The sequence below is a fragment of the Cyprinodon tularosa genome, unplaced genomic scaffold (assembly GCF_016077235.1).
Source record: "Cyprinodon tularosa strain WSP-4 unplaced genomic scaffold, ASM1607723v1 ctg156, whole genome shotgun sequence".
NCBI classification, from domain to species: Eukaryota; Metazoa; Chordata; class Actinopteri; order Cyprinodontiformes; family Cyprinodontidae; genus Cyprinodon; species Cyprinodon tularosa.
The window spans coordinates 289,215-312,327 of NW_024038395.1; the positions used below are offsets into that span (position 1 = coordinate 289,215).

The following is a 23,113-nucleotide window of genomic DNA, read 5'->3' on the forward strand; positions in this document are numbered from 1 at the left end:
CTTCTAATTACTTCCTTTGGTGGCTGTTTCCTGGCTAATGAGGCACAAAGAGCATTAGGAGGTAAAGTGTGCTGGATGAGGAATAGAGTAATCTGGTTAGCACTAATGTAATGTCACCAAATCTGATGCAATCTAATCTAATCGGGATCTGGAACAGTACTACTGTGCAGACTCTGAATCTCCATGTTTGCTCATCTGTATTTCGTTCAGAGTGCTGGTTTTGTAAGGCACTATATGGACCCACATGTACTATTTTATAAGGTAGTTTTCTATAATATTACTTAATGCTACTTGAGGGAGCATGCAGGAAGTTAAATGACAATTTTGAAATCAATAACAAATTTATTTGCATTGAATTCTCTAAAAAAAACCCCGATGAAGTCAATTAGCAACCTCATCTTTAATCACTACGGCCTTTATAGAGGGGAAACGGGATGACCATTGAAAATGGATGTTTTTCACAGCTATAAAGTAAAGGCTAGCAAAGTATACCAATAGTACATTCCTGCATTACTACATAGGTTTGAATTTATGCATGCTTTGAACATAAGGGAACAGGACAGTAGAGAAGTAAACCCAGACCAGTCAGATGAACAAAACAAACAAATAAAACTAAAACGTGTGAAAAGATTTGAGATATTCTATGAAAAGCAGTTTATAAAGGAGTTAAACATATTTTCTAAGTTCTAGCTGCATATGTGTAGCAATATGTATTGTCATTAAATCATATAAAAACTTAATGCAGGTAGATTTATTAATCAGGTCATATAATTTCAGCCTTTACCATAAGAAGTTGACAAATGACTTAAAGCAAAACTGGCAAGAAAGGAATGGCCCATGTAATAAATAAATAAGGGTATACTGTGAGATGTATTTGGTAAGATAACAGATAAGAAGGAAAAATGAAACCTTGATCTTGAGTGTTCAGTATAACAAATATGCAGCTAGTACCCGTTAATAAATAAAATCTCATGGGATTCTTGGTATCTAGAGGTTTAACTATATGAGATATTAACGCCTTATTGAACAAATTAACTTGTTCTGACCATGAAAAAGTTCACCTTGGCCTATTTCCAAAAGAATAACATAGGGTACAAAACTCTTATAAAGCTGTGAAAAACGTTTACCAATTTCACTTGTGGCAATTCCAAAACTGAAATTAGTATCTGATTCAAGAGAGCTTCAAGAGCTTCTTAAACAGGCTCTTTTATGACCTTGAGGTAGGTAGGGACTTTCCTCCAACCTGAAGAGGCAGGGCCACCTTTTTCCATTGATGGACGTGGAGGAATTCTCATCTTGGCCGCTTCACACTTTGCTTTAAACCACCTCAATGCATGCTACATCCCTTGGCAGAAAGGAGCCAGCAGAACCACATCATCCGCAAAAGCAGGTACAAGATTTGCCTGCCCCAAAACCAGACTGCCTCCGGTCTTTGAATGCACCTAGAAATTCTATCCATAAAGGGCATCAACAGGACAACTGAAAGGGGGCAGCCATGTTGGAGTCCAGCATGCACATAGCAACATGTCTGACTTAATGCCAGCAATGCAAGCCTGTACAGAGACCGGGTGGCCCCTTAGTAAAGGGCCCCTGATCCATAATCCTGAAGCACCCCCAAGAGAGCACGACGAGGGACCTGGTCAAATGCATTCTCCAGGCCCACAAAGCACATATGGACTGGTTAAGCAAACTCCCATGAACCCTTGAGCCCCTTGTAGAGGGTGTAGAGCTGGTCCATTGTTCCACTGCCATGAAGAAAACCACACTGCTCCTCCTTAACACAAGGTTTGACCATCAGCTAGACTTTCCTCTCCAGCATCCTGTCATAGACCTTACTGGGGAAGGTTAAGAGTGTGATATAGGAACACACCCGCCAGTCCCAGTCTTTCTTATGCAGGAGAACCATCACCCCAGTCTGTCAATCCAGGGGCACTGCCCAGGATCACTATGTGATGTTGAAGAGGCGTGTCAGCCAAAGACAGCCTGACAACATCCAGAGCTCTAAAGTACAGCCCACTTGCAGCCCTGAAGTCTTGCCACTGTGGAGTTTTTTTCACCACCTCAGTGACTTGAGCCTAAGTGAAAAACTAATCGAGCCCCTAGTACCCCCGCTTTTTTTCCACCACAGAAGGCAAGTAAGCATGAGATCCTCAAAATATTCCTTCAAACCACCAATAATGTCCTCTTTCAGGCTTAGCAGCTCCCCACTCCCAATGAAAATAGTGTTAGCAAAGCATTGCTTTCCTCTCAGGACGCACCTGTTAAAGCTGAAAATTATAAATTTCGTTCTAACTTTGTATTATGCAGCTGCGAACTTGCTACAGAGAATTTCCTTCAACCAAACATGTGGAGTAAAAAATAACTACAAAACTCCTACAAACAAAAACCTAAAATGAACAAATTGATGTGCTTTTTGTTGCTCAGATGACAATTAGTAAAGTATGGAGGTCATTTTTTTTGTTTTTTATGATTTAGGTCAAAGTGCTTAAAGTTCAGAATCTGTATAATACGTATTAAACCATGACATTCAAAAAGAAGATTCTTCAAAATGTATAAACGATTATATTCATGTAATTGTTTCAATACAAGTTACATGCAATATGGAACGATTTTAAAAGGTCAATGCTTGTTATCTGTATCCCTTTTTGGAGGGTACATCATAAAATATGGGGCTGATCTGACCGATAGTTTGTACATAGTTCGAAAATGAAACAGAACCAATCTCTGGAAGAGTGATTATGTTTAATTTTCACATAGACTATGTTTTTTTTTTTTTTTTTTTTTTTATGTTGTATAGACAACTCATGCCTAAAACACAAATAAGAATTAATAATGGGTGAGTGATGGTGGCTTGACCTCAAAAGCGGTAAAAAATAACTTTGTCCATTCAAGTACATGCAATTTGACATCTCATTGAACCAGCAAATAATAGAATCCATTCTTTGATCACATGATTGATTCTCTCTTTTTGATTTCACAGCCTTAAGGGCTGGAAAACAACTCACTTTTCGAGCCAGGATTAGGAATACTTGTTTTGTTTTTTCTCCATCTTAGTATTATTGAACTAAGAAAGTATATTTTCTCAGCTCTGCCTTGAAGGGCAGCCAGTATCTTAGGACTTGAACTTTACATCAGCAGAGTGAGATCAAATTCAAAACAAATATTGGTTCTGATTCAGGCTGTATGCTAAGCAAAGGGGTCTGTCATATGTCCCTCCTGATTTAAAAAGTAAGATGCATGCGTGTGTCAATATGCATAGAAATTTCTACAAATGTTAGAGCTGTTTAGACACCCAATACCATAATCTATCAATTTATATATTACTTTTCTAAAAACATACAATGTTACTTCCCCCAACTTCTTGGAAACCTTTCTGATTTTGGGTTAAGGTATTCACAATCCCCTTTGTTTCCATGAGAACTAATATTCGGTCTTACAATGTTCCAGCCTGGACTATTTTCCAAGCTAAATAAGCAACAAGTCAACGTTTCCCTGGTGACATATTGAGGTGAAACAAAAAAGATGTGCCTTGCTTTAACAGCTTCTGACGTAGACAGTCTGTCTAGCAGCATGAGGAGTTATTTCCTGTACCGACTTGGAATGAAAAGTGATTGTTTACGAGTAAAGGTGCACGTAGATGACCTGTCTGAGTGATGATGACTGTGTATTGGTGTTTGGTGGCTTATATACACTATATTGCCAAAAGTATTTGCTCACCTGCCTTGACTCACATATGAGCTTAAGTGACATCCCGTTCCTAATCCATAGGGTTCAATATGACGTCGGTCCACCCTTTGCAGCTAGAACAGCTTCAACTCTTCTGGGAAGGCTGTCCACAAGGTTTAGGAGTGTGTTTATGGGAATTTTTGACCATTCTTCCAGAAGCGCATTTGTGAGGTCGCACACTGATGTTGGACGAGAAGGCCTGGCTCTCAGTCTCCGCTCTAATTCATCCCAAAGGTGTTCTATCGGGTTGAGGTCAGGACTCTGTGCAGGCCAGTCAAGTTCATCCACACCAGACTCTGTCATCCATGTCTTTATGGACCTTGCTTTGTGCACTGGTGCACAGTCATGTTGGAAGAGGAAGGGGCCAGCTCCAAACTGTTCCCACAAAGTTGGGAGCATGGAATTGTCCAAAATGTCTTGGTATGCTGAAGCATTCAGAGTTCCTTTCACTGGAACTAAGGGGCCAAGCCCAGCTCCTGAAAAACAACCCCACACCATAATCCCCCCTCCACCAAACTTTACACTTGGCACAATGCAGTCAGACAAGTACCGTTCTCCTGGCAACCGCCAAACCCAGACCCGTCCATCAGATTGCCAGATGGAGAAGCGCGATTCGTCACTCCAGAGAACGCGTCTCCACTGCTCTAGAGTCCAGTGGCGGCGTGCTTTACACCACCGCATCCGACGCTTTGCATTGCACTTGGTGATGTATGGCTTGGATGCAGCTGCTCGACCATGGAAACCCATTCCATGAAGCTCTCTGCGCACTGTTCTTGAGCTAATCTGAAGGCCACATGAAGTTTGGAGGTCTGTAGTGATTGACTCTGCAGAAAGTTGGCGACCTCTTCGCACTATGCGCGTCAGCATCCGCTGACCCCGCTCCGTCAGTTTACGTGGCCTACCACTTCGTGGCTGAGTTGCTGTCGTTCCCAAACACTTCCATTTTCTTATAATACAGCTGACAGTTGACTGTGGAATATTTAGGAGCGAGGAAATTTCACGACTGGATTTGTTGCACAGGTGGCATCCTATCACAGTTCCACGCTGGAATTCACTGAGCTCCTGAGAGCGACCCATTCTTTCACAAATGTTTGTAAAAACAGTCTGCATGCCTAGGTGCTTGAATTTATACACCTGTGGCCATGGAAGTGATTGGAACACCTGATTCCAATAATTTGGATGGGTGAGCAAATACTTTTGGCAATATAGTGTATGTGGTGAACACTCCAACAGAGGACAGAAAGAGGAAAAAACAGAATTAAAGACAGGAGAACAGACACGTGCCGCTAAACTGAATATTATAAAGTGTCATATTTGCTTCAACATAAAATAACGTTTGTTTATGAAATGGTTTATTGACTGAAGTTCATTGATATAAGATGTAAATGTTTTTCTGTAACTTTACACCAGATGGTAAAAAAGTAAAAGGCTAAATCCATATATATATTTTTTTAAATCTTATATTTTTTTCCATCTGTGTTTCAATAAGCAAAGGCTGATGGATCACTCAAATGTTATTTTATGCAATTAATGCATATAATACTACACAGGTTTGCTACTGCACCCGAACATCATGAACACTACTCAAACACTGAAGTAATTAGCCAATAACAACCTTACTGAACCTCAGGCAACAGTAGAAATAAGACCGAAACTTAAGAAATCATCCAACACCAATGTCAGTGATGATTGCAGTGGAGACAGACGACTGGTCCGTTTATAGTAGTTTGTCGCAACATGGATCACATACACGCATTATACGCTATTATCTCATTTGCAATGGGATGTGAAGTCACTTTTTTTATTGTAGTCTAGTAGAATAAATTATTAATTAAATAGAAAAATGCGGGCAACATGAATGGAGCTAAGTGTTACATCCACAGCTGGGAAACACATATCTATCGGTCACATCATTAAATAAAGTGTCATGTGTCCCAGGGCCCTGGCATATTTACATGAAGGAAAGATGTCAGAAAATGCCTTCTCCTAATTTGAGCGATTGTGGAGCAATTTCGCCGGAGCGGCAGTAAAATTAAGGTGAGTGCGGAGCGGATTTTGAGTGGACAGTCCTGGTGCATTTTTGAGCTGTGGAGCGAACATCCTCCTGAGCGTGGAGCAGGAATTGTGCTCCGTTGCGCTCCGTTCACATGCGCTGGAGGGAATTTGATCAAACATAATTTTTTATCTGCAGCATTAAAATCAGGGAGCAGCTTAGCAAATACAGAGCCTAATAAACTTCGTATTTAAATTTAAAATTAACGTCTGTTCCAACTGAACAACTGAAAATTAAGCAATCTCTTTTATTTTTAGCAACTCTACATTTGTTGAAAACACATCGTTTTGGCATTTACCACCCACACATTGCAAACTGCCTTTGTTGTTTAAAAGCAATGTGTTCTATTTACACTTCAACTGTTTAGCCTTGAAGTTCTTAAGGGCTACCCTTGTCCTTGTGAAAGGGTTCAAAAGCCACCTCCCTTCAGTATAACTTCACACTTATACATTTAAAGACAAACACATATGCTCTCACTTTAAAGCGATTTGCTTTCATGGTTAATATAAATGGAAAAGCAGCCAGTGGGAAATGTAAACCAAGTTATCCGAAGTGCCTTTGGATCTTTTTGAGTTTATGTCTGATCGATATTGATGTCAGTGCTAAAAAGCTTCCATAAAAAAAACCAGCAGCAATTTTAAAAACTATGCATTTTAGACACGTTTATCCACTCTTTGTATGAATTTTTTTTTTCTCAATATGTTTTTACCTCAGCACTGCTCCTTGGGGGTGTGGAGGGAAGGACAGAAGGGTCAAAGTGGCTATAAAGACAAGATGAAACAGCCTTTCTGATATAGAAGAAAGAGGTAAGCCTTTCTAAGCAAATAGACTACACCGCGTCCCATTATTTGGCAGAGGCAAGCCTTCCATCAGCTCCACCATAGGTGGTAATGCTCTTAAACAGCTCGGAGAGACAAAAAACAGACTCCCTCTCCTTGCTAGTACAAGCCATCCTTGCAGAGGACAGTATAAGTACCACTTTGTACGTGTGCAGGTTTAAGATTGAAAGAACTAATAAGAGAAGAGGGTGGCTATAAAGTCTGTGTCATCTGAGCAGGGTACTGGAGCTGGGCAAAGCTACTAAACCCACTGATGTAAATACTGTACTGATTGACAGGTGTCTTGATGTACTGTATCTGTCCACACACTTACGAGAAGAGAGTTCAATCTGCTGACCGTCATGCATCCGTGTCCCTGTTTGGTTCCTTGGCAGACTGGTTCAGCCTGCCAAGCCCAGTGAGCTTACAACACTCATTACTGATGGTGATTATAAAGAGCTCAGTGGTTACAGCCTAAAGTGTCACATGTTTTTCAGTCCAAATCAAGGAAGAAAATTTAAATCCTAAAGAAAACATGAATATAATTGTATATGTTGCTTAAAAAGGTCAGCACTTTAACAAAATGTTCTGGTTTTAGCGAACAGATCTGACAAAGACTCCTGAAGAGGTGATAAAATGTCTAAGGTGTGTATTTCAATACACAACTTAGCTTAAATATGAACACAGAAAGCTGAGTATTGGAATTCACTTTCAATGCCATAATTTGTAAATTAGAACCCCATTAAGCAGCAAGTAATTACTCTTAGCTTGAACATTTATTGCACTTAACAAATAAATAGTGCTTCTAGTTTGTTTCAAATTTCATATGCACCACAGTCATAAACTTCATCTCCATACAAATTACGCCTAAGGGTGTTGTTGTCCTCATGAATTTTTCTGAAGACACAGCCAGAATTCCACATTCTACTTTTCTGCTGAATGAAACCTTAACTTAGAGTTCTGCATAAAAGATCCGATGACGGATGACATAAATCTGTTGTGATCAAATACCTTTCTACACCTTTATAACACAATAAAGGAATAAGTGATTATGGCAAGATAAGCTGTTGTAACCTCAGTCTGGAAGTCTACAAGGAAGTCACTACGCAAGCATCCAAACACTCATTATTCTTATAATACCGTAAATTCTCTAATATTGGCCTGTATTCCATTAGCGGCCGGGACTCTAACATTGGCCGGTCTCGCTGTCAGAGGAGGTAAATAATGGCCGGTCTCTAATACAGGCCGGGGCTATAAACGTTTTTTCTGGGCATACCTCAACATTATACTTATGGTAGTAACATACAAGTACCACAGCCCTGCGCAGCTGGACGACAGGCCCTGACTGCTGCCCGTCTGCGCGAGGAAGAGAACAGACACGCAGCAGAACATGAGGAGGAGCGCGAGTGATGAGGAGATTAAAGGGAGAGATGAAGAGGAGGAGGAAACTGAGGAGGAGGATTAAACAGAATTGGAGGATTTTTTATTTTTTTTTTACTTCAAACCAAGTGAGACATGGTAACTGTACTTTTTCAATAAATGAACCTAGTGTTTTATAGGTTCAAATAGACACAAAATCTCATTTTTATTCATTCCACTGGTAGTCTGTTTTGCTCAAATAGCAATAGAGGCCTGTCTCTAATTCTGGCCTCTTTCCAATAAAGGCCTGGACCGCGATGCACTTGAGTGAAATAAAGGCCCGGGCCTATATTAGAGGATTTACGGTAATAAGATTCAATATTATAATAATAATAATAATAATAGCTTATCAGTATAGCCCTGGCTTTGCACTCCTCCATTCAGGTATTTGAGGTATTTTTTCCAGTCCTTTGTACATTAACATTTTATGAATATATAGAGGCTCCAGACACAGCAAATACAAATCTAACTTTAAAAACTCAGAAAAAAAGAGAAACAAAAAAGAGAAACTCTAGCTTTCCTTCACTGTGAAAAAGTTTAAGAGACATTTAAAGCTTTTTTACTTTTGTGCCTATTGGATCGTCATTGAACATCGTCATTCCATATGTCAATTGTGTCTCTGAAAAACTCAGGAGGATTTTCAACCAGTACCGGATCCCTGTGCACTTCAAACCTGGCAACACACTAGGACAAAAACTGGTTCAACCCAAAGACAAGACATCCAGAAACAAGACCGACATCATGGTTTATACCATTCAGCGCAGTGAAGAGGGCACGGATCTGTAAATTGGAGCAACTGCTACACAGGCGCATGGCTCAACACAGGAGAGCCAGCTCCTCAGGACAGGACTAAGCTGTTCACCTACAACTGAAGACTAAAGGACACTCATTTGAGGACAACAATGTGAATATTCTGTCCAAGGAAGAAAGATGGTTTGAGCGAGCGGTTAAACAAGCCATCTCTCTTAACCTGGAAAAACCATCTCTCAACAAAGGAGGTGATCTTAGACATAACCTTTCAACCACTTACAAAGAGCCTTTAGGAACAATACCCAGAAGATTCATCTCCCACCCGCCCTCACCTGATATACACTACAGTGAGGCATATGACCAAAACCACTATGATGTGGGAGTTAGCCACCCATCAGAACCCCCTAACGACCATTAACACCCCCAATGGGACCTCCTTGGCCAATCCTGTGGGAGGGATCAAAGCCATCTTATGTCCCCCCTAATTCTTTGTCACTCCTACAGTATATTATAGTTTTCCTTAGAGAGAAAACTTTGAATCAATTTGATTGTATGATCTAGTTCAATTAAAAGGTGTCTTGAGAGAACAGGTTTTGTGAATTGGCGCTATATAAATAAACTGAAGTGGATTAAATTGATAAGTGCAGCAGAAATGCAAACCTTTTCAAACGAGAAACAAAACTCACTCAGTTGCACTGAAATGTATCCCAATTCAGTACGTTTTAACCCAAGGAGCAAACACCTGTATTTTCCTTATAACTGCTTTAATAATTTCAATATTAATAAATGAGCCTTGACCTAAATCCTATCGAGCATCTTTGGAAGAAGCAAACATGCTTAATGGAAAGGAATGGGTCAAACCACCTACTGAGAGTCTAATTTAAAAGTTAAAGGAATCACTTGATTGCAGTGATTAGTTCAATGGTTTTGCATCAAAATATTAAGGGTAACATCCTTTTTGTCCAGACTGTTTCATTGGTTTATTTTCTGAAATTATTCAGCCTCATGAGACAACATTTTTTTATTTTTGTTGTAAATTTCCCCTACTTTTTCTCCTACCCTAGGCTTTTACAAACATCCAACATTAAATCCAACACATGCTCTTAACTTCAATAAGTTATAGTAAAGCCTACCTGTGCACATTCCCAGGAAAAGTAAATCTGCATAATTATTGAAAAAAACTTAATTGAATAATATTAATCTGAGTGCTCCCCACCATGAGTTAGAGCTGAAGAAGCCTCTTAGATGAGAGGTGAACATCTTCTAAAAAACTTCACATCCATTTGCCTAGATTGAATTGTTTAATGCTTGTGCATGACCTGGATGACTGAGAATGTCCACTGGATGTTGATCAGTCAAGTTTCACTTTAAATATTTTAGCAGCCCCTCTGGAAAGGAATGGATCAGTGTCATGCACACAAACGAGCAACAAAGGACATAAATACATTTTAGGATAAGTTTAAATTAAATTACCAGAAGTTTATTCCTTTTCAGGAGCTGTGGAATCAGTAGAATGTACAAATTGTGTATTTTGGTGTAGACTTTGACCAAAACATTGATAAATAAATAGTTTTCTTAAAAAAATATCTGTGATGTGGACATCCAGGTTACATGGTTTTATGTAAAACATAGAGATAGTAGGAACTGATTCTTGTTATGCCTTTCAGGTAATAGTTTAGCTTTAAATAATGTGTATTAAGCTTTATTTACATGCTAACCTTAGCATATTTTTGTAACTAGATGTTACGTGCCTTCCTAGCCACTGTATAAACCAGGCATGTCTAAAGTCAGTCCTCATGGACCACTTTCCTGCATGTTTAAGAGGTTTCCCTGCTTCAGCACAGCCAATTTCCATTGATAGCTGAAAAAAAGGCTTTTGCTGAACCCCAATTATCATAATCAGCTTTGTAGAAGCATAAAAACCTCAAAAAACCTGCAGGACAGCAGCCCTCAAGGACAGACTACAGACATGCCTGGTATAAGCAGTCAGCTAAGCACTTAACTTTATTAGCACAGTAAATGGTACTTCATGTGTAGGTAATTCCATTTTTTTTATTTTATTTTTTTATTGGTGATTCTGTTTTAGTTTAACTCTCGTAACATAATTTAATCTTATTTGGTTTCAATGTGAAGATGGAACAAATCTTTCATGTTCATGAATGATGGAGAGTTTAGCTAACTTTCCAGTTGAAGTCGCTATACCTCAGTGAGGAAAGTACAGTTCTAAACAGGAAGATACAAAGCAAATTAGATAGGAGCTTTCTTTTTAGAACAGCCAAAACTTTGGAATCCACCTTCAATGATGACCCGTCTTCTTGACATACTTGTGCATGACAAAAGCACAGACTTTTCTAAATGGCTATGCAGGCTACAGTAGAGTTTGTGTTTGTCAGGTAAGAAATGCAGAGTCTGACCTCCATGTTTGAATCTTGTGATGTGAAGCTCCATTCATTCGATAATAGAATATATTTTCAGAAAGGCATTCATGGTTTCTCTTATCATTCACCATGGCTTTAGTAAATCTATCTAACAAAAAGGTCATTACCAAGCGTATGAAAAATGTTAAAAAGATTTAAGGGGTAAAAAAAGGAGTAAAAGATATGAATATGTGAATAGAAGAAGCACAAGCATTAGAAGGAAAAAGCAGAAAGAGAAGAGAAAAAAAATACAGCTGAAGGAGGAACTTTAAAAAGAGTCAGGGAAAAAAGGGTTGGAAGAACGCTGATGACTAGTAGGCTATAAAACCTGCTCCTGGAGTGCTTTCCATCTGGAAGTGTTTATGGGCACTGGGTCAAGAACCGAAGGTAACCTTAGAAAACCTGGCCTTTCTCCAGGATTCTGATGCACAACAACACTTGTAAACAATACAACAAACACTTTTCTCACTTGCTTCAATCATTTTACCTAACTTTACTTGAGGTCAGACATGCCAAAATCCTAACCCAACCTTACAGCCTTAAACATATTGTGGTTCTCCACTCTAGAACAAGCACTTAGTAAGGTTCTTCATGTTCTTTACAAAAAAAACAACACAGTTCAGGGAACATAGACTGTAACAGCCAAAGCCATGGGATGATTGATAAAACACTTTTTTAAGAGTTAAAAAAGGACATTGGCTTGTAGCTACGTTCACCTTCAGACATTGTTTTAAAGGCTCGTCATCTACACCAATGGTGTCCTACCGTGGTCCTAAAGATCTACTGTCCTGCAGGTTTTAGATGAATCCCTGCTCCAACACAGCTGACTCAAATGAACGGCTTGTTACAAAGCCTTTGCCAATCCTGATGGCACACTGAAGCGATAATACAGTCTAAGCCAGGAGTTCTTAACCCTGGTCCTCAGGGCCCACTATCCTTCATGTTTAAGATGAGTCTCTCCTTAAAAAGTACTGGACTCAAAAAATGCATCCTAAAATGCATCTTAAAAAGTAGTGATCCTCTATGGAGACTAGATTAACCGATATATCCCAGAATGCTTTGCGTGGAGAGCTCTTCTCAAAAAGCATTATGGGATTTGCTGTCACAGTGGCCCACTGTCGCCATAGGCTGTAGCTACCCAACAGTTCCAACAAATATCAAAGAAAGTGTAGGCACTTTGCAGGGGAGGCAGAGTGACCAGCAGGACCTAGAAATAATGATCATCTGTCTGAACCATTCGTTAATTAAGTTCCAGACGAAGGGGTCCATCCCTTTGGAATGGGGGGTCATTTGGCTTCTTTTGTTTGCCTGTAATGCCCCATACCCATCTGAGTGTCTGAAAGGTGGTTCGTTAAAGGGGATTTTTGGCCGTGCAGGCTAACAAAAGAAGCCAAAATTACCCCTATTTCAAAGGGATGGGCCCCTTCGTCTGTTCCAATTTGCAGGTTTTCAAAACAAAAACAAGGCCTTGTTGGGCTACTGTATAAAACCTCGAACTCAATGCTATTCCTGATATTTTGAATCCTGGATGGGAAGCGAAACATCTTTAAACTTGGAAACAAAGTCCATTGAATTCTTTTTCATTTCTTTTTTTCGGAATGGCTATGACCTGGATGACTGACAACCTTCACTGGCAGTTGCTGTAAAAGCCTGTTAATTACCTCCTAAACATGTAGGACATTGGGCCCTTAGGACCAAGGGTAAAGGAACCCTGGTCTAAGCAACCTCTTCATCAGACTGTTATACAATATCCACCACAGGAGAATATTGAATACTATCGGCTACAACATCATAAACTTTGCCTTTTGATTTTAAAAAGTATAAAAAATGCAATTAAACTAAATTACATAGATATTAAAATGTGCCAAAATTTATATTGTAGGTCAAAAATTTACCATAAAGAGTAATTTCAAAATCGAAGCTCCAAGTTGAATAAAATAAGATTCTTCAGAACTACACCAAAAGAAACAAACAGAAGAAAAAATTGCAAGGTAATCTTACTGCTCCTTTGAATGAGAAATATTTAATCTGAATATTGTTTCATTTTTCCACAGCTTCTTGTATCTAAACTGAACAGCATTTACATTATGCCACAGACATATTGGGGGAAAAATCAGTCCTTTTGGCTTTATAGTTGGAAAACTAATAAAAGCATTCATTTAGGGGGCTCACCCACACCTTTAGAAGCTTTGTACCTACATATGCTATGTCCTTTACAGATGCTAACAAGTGAAGACTGCCAAAAGTATTGTAAGCACATTATTGTTGTTTTATGGGCCATATTTCTTCTTATTGTTCAAAGAAAGCTAATAGTAGCTTTGCTTGACATTCAGACCAAGAAAGAAGAACGGATACTTTAGACTCTTGGATAGATGAACGCATTAGAGCTCATCTCACACACATGTTTTGATTTTCAGCCCATCTGCTCATACAAGGCACATTTAGACCTCATATTAGCACACCACAACCCTTTTCTAAAAATTATTTTGGGTGATACATTTCTTTATACCTTTAACTTAAGATGAGAGAATATAGTACAGATAATTATAAAAAGAAAATAGAGCAACAAAAGTAATTTCAGACAATTTGCTCAATATTCTTTTCTCTTTCAAATTTCTCTCTTAAAGGGCTGTAATTAGGCTTGTGTAAATAAGGATGAGTGAGTGAAGACTTATTTTAAGTTGTATAGATTAAAAATTACTTTGCATATGGGACATACAACACAAAAGGTAGAACCCAAATCTAATAACCTTCGTAAGTGTTTTATTATATTCTATCCATCTGCCTATTGTCAGTATTCCTAGTGTAGGCTTTGTTCAACCATCAAAAAGAAACTCTTGATATGGAGCAGATAAAAGTAATGTTACTCTACCTGCTGATGGTACTCGATCCCCATGCTCAGAGTGTTTATAAGAATGGCAATCATAATCCCTCGACCAAAGTAATCACTATCCACAATCTTCTTAAAGGTGGCACACGCCAGCCTCCAAAAGTGGACGACCTTTGCTGCTGTCTTCCCCAACCTCCGCCTTTTCTTTCTGGGCTGCCGACTGTCTCTCCTGTTCCTGTGGCGGAGGTCCTCGTACTCATGTACCCCATCACTGTCTGAGTCGCCTTGTGTCTCGTTGCCCTCTGTAAAGCCCTCAGACTCATTGGCCAGTGCCTTTGCGCAATCAGGACAGGTCTCGGGGTCCATGGTCAGACGAGCTGCGTCCATGGTGATGAGCTCATGAGCTGACAGCTGGCGGGAGATCTGAGCTGCAACCAAATGAGAAATGAGATAAAATCCTATTGCGGAAGAAATTTACAATTGTGACTGTTTGAAGATGACATTTGTAGACATTGTGTGTTTGAGAAAGCTTGATGAAGATGGAAGCTGTGTACTGCATGACTAATAACTCACTCTCACAAACAATGCTGCAGCCAATCAGGAGGTCATTAAATATAATCACCCTCCGTGCAACTTGAACCACTCTTACCTCAACCTGTTCAGAACTTAATCTGAGTGTATGACGACATGATGTTTTGCAGCTCATACTTGCACTACAAGGCACTAGACTATCTGATTTAAAAGTAAAACTGACAATAGTTTTTAATAACCTTTAAACCATCCAATTTTTTAAATAAATTCCAACAGAGAAAGCACAGGAGATGGGGTATTTAAGAGTCAATCAAAAGCCTTAAAATGCATTCCTAGTTATATGTATGTTTACCTGATGGATTGCATGATTGCTGTCTGTCCAGATGTATGGGATAGATATTCAGGTTACAACTCAGATTTGATCGAATGCTGGCAGCAACACTCCCTCGCCTGGACTCTGCCTGGATCCTGGTCTGTAGGGTTGGGTAGTTCTTAGGCCCAGGAGCAGCAAATGGTACAGAGTTCCTCTTCATGGCTCTGGATGATGCGGTTGGAGCCAGGGAGGCTACTGGATTGTTGGTGGAAAACAAAGTGCAGGGAGAGGCCTCTGTGTTGAGCACACAGCAGCCTGAGGATGAATCAGCAGCTCCCAACACAGTGAGATTTGAGTCAGAGGTTGTGGATATCACAGATGATGGTGCTACCACACCCAGTGGAATAATGTTTGTGGTTGCTTTGGGAGGCCCAGCTTCAATGTCCCTTCCCTCCATACATCTCATGCTCCCTTCCTCCCAGATGCTACCATTACCTAGATGGTAGTGATTGTGGTGGTGATGATGATGATGGTGAACCAACACTGATCCTTGTCTGGATGATTTTCTTCTCCTTCTCAGACTCTTGTTATGCTGTGCCTCTGAAGATGGTTGTGATGCGGGAATCTTAAATCCTGCATGGCGGGCCAAGACCCTACAAACACCAGCCACTTGCCTGGCCCCCTTTTGGATGACGTGAACCAGGTACTTCAGTAGCTCATCATAGCAGGAGCCTGGCTCAGACTGAGAAGCCAAAGTGCTGGCATTAGACATGTGACGCACACGTTGCTCTTTCATCAGCTGGCTCTCCCTCTGCTTGGTTTCTGAGAACTGAGTTGCGATAACCACTAGGCACAGGTTGATCATGAAAAACGAGCCGATCTGAAAGTAGAGAGAGGTAAATTACATTGTTATTCTGACATTGTTTGTTATAACCACCAGGGAGTCCCATGATCTGTTAACTGCAAAGTTAAATAATAAGTACTATCACAGAGTCATTATTAATCATAAGTTTTTCAGTACTGTCAGAATTATATTCTGCATTTAATTTTTTTATATAGTGAATGTTTTTTTGTTTTTGTTTTTGTTTGTTTTTTTCAATGATAGCAAAGGCTGCCAAAATGTTCTAGTTCTTTATTTTCTCAAATGGTAAAACTACCCATTGTGTAATACCTGCTTCATCAATGAAGCATGCATTTCAGGACTATAGGTGTAGTGCCATGCATTGTATAAAAAATAAAATTCCATCCATCCGTTTTCTCCTGTTTATTCCATCAGGGTCACGGTGGTGTTGGTGCCTATCTCTGACTGGCTGGGTACACCCTGGACCGGTCACCAGTCTGTCACATGGCAACAGAGACACAAGTCCAAAAAACATGACTTAACAGTCATGTTTTTGGACTGGTGGGGGAAGCCAGATTAACCCCAGAGAACCCATGCATGCACAGGCAGAACATGCATGGGTTCTCCATGCAGAAAGACCCCAAGCCAGAATCTTCTTGCTGCAAGGCAACAGTGCTCCAAACTGTTACAAACAAACAAATCTACCTAAAATCTGCAAGTATTGTGAATTATGAGACTGTACAGTAGGTGAAGTTTTGAGCAATGTTGAAAGAGCACTTACAATAATAAGTAGGATAAAGTAGATGAAGTTGTAGAAAGAGTGGGCATCCATGACAAAGTACATGATGTCCACCCAACCCTCCAAAGTGATCACCTAACAAGGCAAAGAATAGTAAAAAAAAAACAATCAGAGTTTGGACAAAACTTAAGAGGACATGAACAAATAGACAGCTCAAAAAATAAAGCGAACAAGAAAAAATTGCAATACGACTTTATTCAAATCAAATTTCTGATGAAATCAAACTCTCCTTTTAGGAAGCAAAACTGATTCACAATCAATTTCACATGCTGTTGTGCAGGTGAAAATGATTGGAAACTAACAAGACACACTCATTAAAGGAGTGGTTGCAGGTGGGGACCACAGACTACTTCTCAGAATTCTTTCTGACTGATATTTTGGTCACTTTTGAATGTCGGTGGTGCTTTCAAACTCAAGGTAGCATGAGGGGAACTCTCCAATCCTCACATGTGTCTCAGGTAGTGCAGCTCACCCAGGATGGTACATGCGAACTATGGCAAGAGGGTTTGCTGCAAAAGGCTTGCTACCTCCATCTTTGTGCAAGGGTAACAGGGGGAGCACTGCCAGAGCCCTGCAAAATGACCTCCAGCAGGCTAAAAATTTGCATGTGTCAGTACAATCAGTTAGCAACCAACTCCATGAGGATGGCATGAGGGCCCGATATCCACAGACGGGGGTTGTGCTCAAAGACCAAACACCATGCACACCATGCTTGGCATTTGCCAGAGAACACGAGGATTGGAAATTCGCCACTGGTGCCCTGTGCCTTTCACAGATGAGATCAGGTTCACACTGCACTGTGCACATGTTAAAGACATGACAGAATCTGTAGACACCGACATCATTCAGCATGACCCGTTTGGCTGTTGGTCGGAAATGTGTTTGGTGGTAATTCTTTGGAGTTCTGTACAACCCTCCATGTGCTGGTCAGAGGTAGCATGACTGCCATTAGGTACTGGCATGAGATCCTGTGATCACTTGTGTGACCATATGCTAGTGCGGTAGGCCCTGGTTTCCTCCTAATGCAGGATAAGGCTAGACCTCATATGGCTAGAATCTGTCAGCAGTTCTTGCAAGATGAATGCATTGCAGCTTTGGACTGTCCCACATGTTCCCCAGATCTGAATCTGATTGAGGATATCATCATGTCTCGATCCATCTACCAACATCACATTGCACTATCCAGGAGTTGGCGGATGCTTTGGTCCAGGTCTGGGAGGACAGCTCGCTGGAGACCATCAACCACCTCATGAGGAGCATGCCCAGGTGTTGTAGGGAGGTCATACAGGCAAGTGGAGGCCACACACAATACTGAGCCTTATTTGGACACGTTTTAAGAACATTACATCGAAGTTGGAAAGGCCTGAAGTGTGTTATTCCACTTTTTTGTGTTTTTCTGTGTGACTGCAAATCTAAGCCTCCATGATTAGTGCATTTGATGATTTTTGTGAGATTTTGCTCTCAGCACATTCAGCTTTGTACCTGCACATATTCAAATACTAACAATTAATGCTCATTTGTGCAAAGCTTGTCGGACTTCGCTGTTTGACACAAAACACAGACTTTTGCTGCGATCTTAGATCTGGCTTTTGTCCTCTTAAATAAACCTGGTGGCGCCAGATTAAACAGAATACAAGTCCAACAAAAGGCCTTTAAGATATAGGATAGAAAATAATTATAGAGTTTTCTGTCTTGTGTGGTAATAGAATGCTAAGTATGCAACACTCTGATGCACCAACCACTGAGCAATTAGGCTTTGTATACAGATCTTGTTATCAGCAAAACCAAGCTTACTACTGCAGAACATGCAATTAAAAAAGAAAAACTCCTTATCTAAGTCAAGTTTTTAATTTATGATTCTCAGCTTTTAGCAGCTACCATACCTGAAAGATGGCTATCCACGCATAGAAGATGTTGTCAAAATTGATAGCATTTTTAAAGGGGTTTATGTCGCCAGCAGAGCAATTGGTGTAGTACTGGTTCCAGTTCACACAGGTGGTGTTATCTGTGCTGTTGTAGGAGTCAATATTTAGCGTGCACTGCTGGCCTGCCTCGTACAGCTTGGGAACTGAGTCGCACTCCCTCATGCCGTTGTGTCCCTCCATAGAGCAGATAAAGGGGTTCTCATCATCATTCTCTGTTTGGTAATAATTTCCAAGGTTCAGGGACAGAGGGCTGTGCAAGCAAAAAAGGAGAAAATGTTGTGAAAGTTACTTACAGGTGTGAACTGACATAAGACAACACAGCAAAGGTCATTTGATATGTATTTACTGTAGGTCCTGTTGTTTTATATGGCTTTCGATAATCATTCAACCAAAGAAATAATACTACCCTGTTTTTTAATACATAAGAGAGGTTAAAATTAGTGTTGAACAGATACCGATACCAGTATCGGACGGGGCCCCGATACTGCCCTAAAATGGTGGTATCGGTATCGGCGAGTACCAACAAATAGGGGACCGATACCATTTTGAGAGCTATAAGTTTATTCAACTATTGTCATCCACTCCTGGTAGGCAATAAAAAGTTCAACTGGATTCACTTTGTATTAGATTTTTTCCTGCTTCACAAAGGTAGGCAGCAGCTTGATAAAGCCATGATGGCAATTATTTTACATTATTATGGTATCGGTATCGGCCTATACTGCACAGCCAGGTATCGGGTATCAGTATCGGGGCAAAAAAAATGGCATCGGCGCAACACTAGTTAAAATGCCTTTTAGAAAAGTTTTAGGATTGCACTTTGCCATCTAACATCTGGATGAGAATCTATATTAATGTGGAAAAGAAAAAAAAGATTGCTGTGCTAAATCTTTTAAGTTACAATAATTGTGGTACATTTTCTTGTTAATGTGTTCCTTGTTCTTAGGGGTAAAGAAGCATTATTTTAAAAATGGTGAGGAGAGATGTAGAAATGCAGCGTGTGATTTTAAATAAAACTCTAAGAGCATTTTGAGGTATTGTGTGTAACTAAATCACTATCAGCCGTTAATGCGGTTGGGTTTTTATTCTGGTGAAGTAACACTGGGTAAAAAAGTGAATCTGTTCATCTTCGTCTGATACTCTTATTCTAAAAACAATGAAGTAGTTATTAAGTTGTATAGATTAAGAAAACAATTATTACAACAATCCCAATGTCAAGAAGTGATCCACCAGTTAACACAATTTTACAGCTTTCCTTCAAATAAATGCAATTGAGCTTCCAATACTGCCTGTAGCTTCATAATTAATGCAAGGTGCAAATTTAACTAATTTACAAACATTTTTAAAACACTCATTTTTATTAGCATTGAATAAGCCACAACCAGCTTTAATTCAGTTTATACTACATTGCCAAAAGTATTTGCTCACCTGCCTTGACTCACATATAATCTTTCTGGGAAGGACATTCGCAAGGTTTAGGAGGTTGTTAGACATTTCACCATTCTTCTAGAGATGCATTTGTGATGTCACACACTTATGTTGGATCAGAAGGCCTGACTCTCAGTCTCTATTTCATCCAACAAGTGTTCTATCAGGTTCAGCTCAGTACTCTGTACAGGACAGTCAAGTTCATCCACATTAAACTCTACCATCCATGTCTGATAATGCTTTGTGCTTGGTGCATAGTTATATTGAAGCAGGAAGCTCCAAACTGTAACCACAAAGTTGGGTTGTCTAAAACGTCTTGTAATGCTGAAGCATTCAGAGGTCCTTTCATTTGAACTAAGGGCCAAGTCCAGCTCCTGATGAACAACACTACACCATATTCCACTTCCACCAAATTTAATAGTTGGAAAAATGCAGTCAGACAAGTACTGTGCTTGTGGCAACCGCCAAACCTAATCTCAGCCATCAGATTTCTAGATAGAGAAGTATGATTTGTACCTCAAGAAAAGGTATCTCCACAACTTTAGAGTCCAGTGGTGGTGTATTTTATGCCACTTTTTGCATTATACTTAGTAAAGTATGGCTTGGATGCAGGTGTTTGACGAGGGAAACGCATTCCATGAAGCCCTCTGTTCTTGAGCTAATCTGAAGGCCACTCAATATTTAGGAGAGTGGACAGTTCATAACTAGATTTGTTGCAGTTCCTGTTTGAATTCACTGACCCCCTAAAAGTGACTCATTATTTTAAAAATGTTTGTGACAGCAGTTTGCATGCCTAGGTGTTTAGCTTTGTACACCTGTGATCATTGAAGTGATTGGAATGCCAGGTGAGCAAATACTTTTTTTAATACTGGGTATCTGCTATCTCATTGATACTCTTAGAACAAAAAATGTATTACTTCTAAACACTGTGCTGACAGTAACCTGCCAACGATAGCCTCTAATAACGGTAAACAGCCTGTTGTCTGCTAAATTTAAATGTTAATGTTAAATACTTTAGACTGAAAAGAAATAATTACGATACATTTATGTATCATATGATTAACAATTAAAACAAAAACAAGATTCTTGTTGAACCATGTTTTAAAAAATCCATAAGTATGGATTTATAATAGCAAAAAAAAAAAGAATTTCCAAAGAGGAAGGCTGATCAGTAGAACCTTAGTGAATCCTGTGTGCTACCAACTAGTAGCACATAAAGGATGCAAAAAGAGATTACTCAAATCTAAACTTGAAAGCTTTTCATAAGCTTCAAAGTAAAACAGGGTGGTTGCAAAGTTATCATTTATAGCCAATTTGATACACCCAACGTAGGACATTTGATAGCAAATAAGTGTCATATTTTCTGAGGTGTTACTGAAACTGTTTGATTTTAGTATTTCTGATACACACTATTAATGTATTTAAACCTGAAGTTCCAAAAAGCTTAGTCTATTTTGAAATAATTTGAATATTTTGTTGGTCCAAAACCATTCCAATAGTTGCTAGTAATAGTATCCCAATGTGTCCTAATGTGGCTCTTAACAACAATTTATTAGAGCTTTTATTGTATTTGTCTGTTTATAGTTTTAGACTAAGCTAACTCAAAGGGCCAAGTACCTGCAGAGACCCGTATGTCTTTTGAGGGATTTGAATCCAAAAACATATTTGGTGCCATGGCACCTGTTGGCATATCTGTTACATAGCACTCTTCCATCTGGAAGAGAGGAAATGTGTCTGGCATTTGTGTTATATCTGGCTCATCTGTCAGCACCCCTTCAGCTGGCAGCCTTTATTAATTGCAAAGCACAGTCACACTTTTTGGGGGACCAGACCAATCTGTTTTCACTTTGGGACCACTTCTCACTCTCTTTCTTAAAAGCTGTTTCACACGTTAAGGTGATCTGCCAGAACACTTTTATGCCTGATGAGTTCGGTGAGGCAAACCATCTATTTATCACAGCCTGGGAAGCAAGAAGGGATGCAAATCTTCAGAAGTAATCTCAAATGCTCCTAATCAGATTGGAAAAATAAGCTATAAATGTGTCTGACAGCTATTGCTAAAGTTTTAGAATATGTTGCGCTGATATGAAGTGAATTGTTAAAGAGTTTAAAACAGTTATTTTAGTAGAGACTAAAGCTTAAACAGTCTTCCATTTATAAAACACAAACGTTCCAGGTACCATTGCGTAGTCACAAAAACTGACTATGATGACAAAAATCATGTCTTCCCCCAAGGCATAATGCATGAACTTAAATTACAGATGTGAGGTGTCATCAATCCTATAGAGAGTAATGATCCTGAGATGACTTGGGCTACATGAATAAGTTATGGGAACCGATGTACCACATACAGGAGCATAGTCCATCCAGGGCCTTTTTTACTATTCCAGAACCTGTCTTGTTCGTCCATTCATCACTGAAATGAGGCAGTGAGTCAGTATCCTCACAGACTATTGTGCATGACCCAGTTTAAAAGAAGGTTGGAGTTACTTTGACATCGTGCAGACTTACTTTTAGGTGGTGATTTCAATAAAAATCACGATAAAGCCATAGATGTATCCAGTACCTCAGAAAAAGTTGTCCCATTGATTTTTTTTTCCTCCATTATGCAAGAAACTTACTTTTATGGGGCAAAAGAGATATATTGAAGCAAGAATTTTGGCCAAATAAAGTTTGAAGTTTTAGGCCTATATGTAAAATGTGAGGGGAAATATCTATTTTATCGTAAACACAGAATTTATGTGAAAAAATGTTGGCTGCAGCATCCTGCTGTGGGGTGATTTTCATAAGGGAAAGAAATGTCACTGGGTTCTAATGTTTCCAAGTATTTTGAACTAATGAAATTTCACTAGTGCTTACTAGCATTTTCATGGATTTTCAGCATTTCAAGTGGTTTCTAATTATTTTCAGCAAGTTTTAAGAATTTCCTGTGATGTTGAGATGTCTTTAGTGTCTCTTCTCTAGCTGTTCCCATGGTTTTTTAAAGTTTGAATGGTTTATAACAGATTTCATGGGGTCCAGGGATTTCAAAGGTTTCGACTGTATCTACAATTAATTTAAAATTATACAAATCCCTAAAAAAGTCAGAGTTAAACACTTTTAATTAAAGCCAAAATGTATTTATAAGGTGAAATGAAACCAAAATCTTACAAAAAAAACAATAAAACTGAGGTTTTTTATAAATTGAGTCTCAGATTGATTATCTATATCTGAAATAAAAATTATGACCAGTAATAATGGGATCATGGAGATCGGAAATCATTTTT

The 23,113-nt window shown here is 39.3% G+C and overlaps 1 protein-coding gene across 15 annotated transcripts in view; it reads right to left on the minus strand.

Annotated features, from left to right (window-relative positions):
• Positions 1-23,113, minus strand: part of cacna1g (calcium channel, voltage-dependent, T type, alpha 1G subunit) — a 384,250-nt gene that overhangs the window by 137,496 nt on the left and 223,641 nt on the right. For all 15 annotated transcript variants that reach the window (XM_038280073.1, XM_038280083.1, XM_038280085.1 and 12 more), the window contains 4 exons: positions 18,381-18,672; positions 16,480-16,572; positions 14,897-15,737; positions 14,056-14,441 (listed from right to left, as the gene is read on the minus strand). In XM_038280073.1, coding sequence (XP_038136001.1) covers positions 14,056-14,441; positions 14,897-15,737; positions 16,480-16,572; positions 18,381-18,672 — 1,612 coding nt within the window. The remainder of the gene's footprint in view (positions 1-14,055; positions 14,442-14,896; positions 15,738-16,479; positions 16,573-18,380; positions 18,673-23,113) is intronic.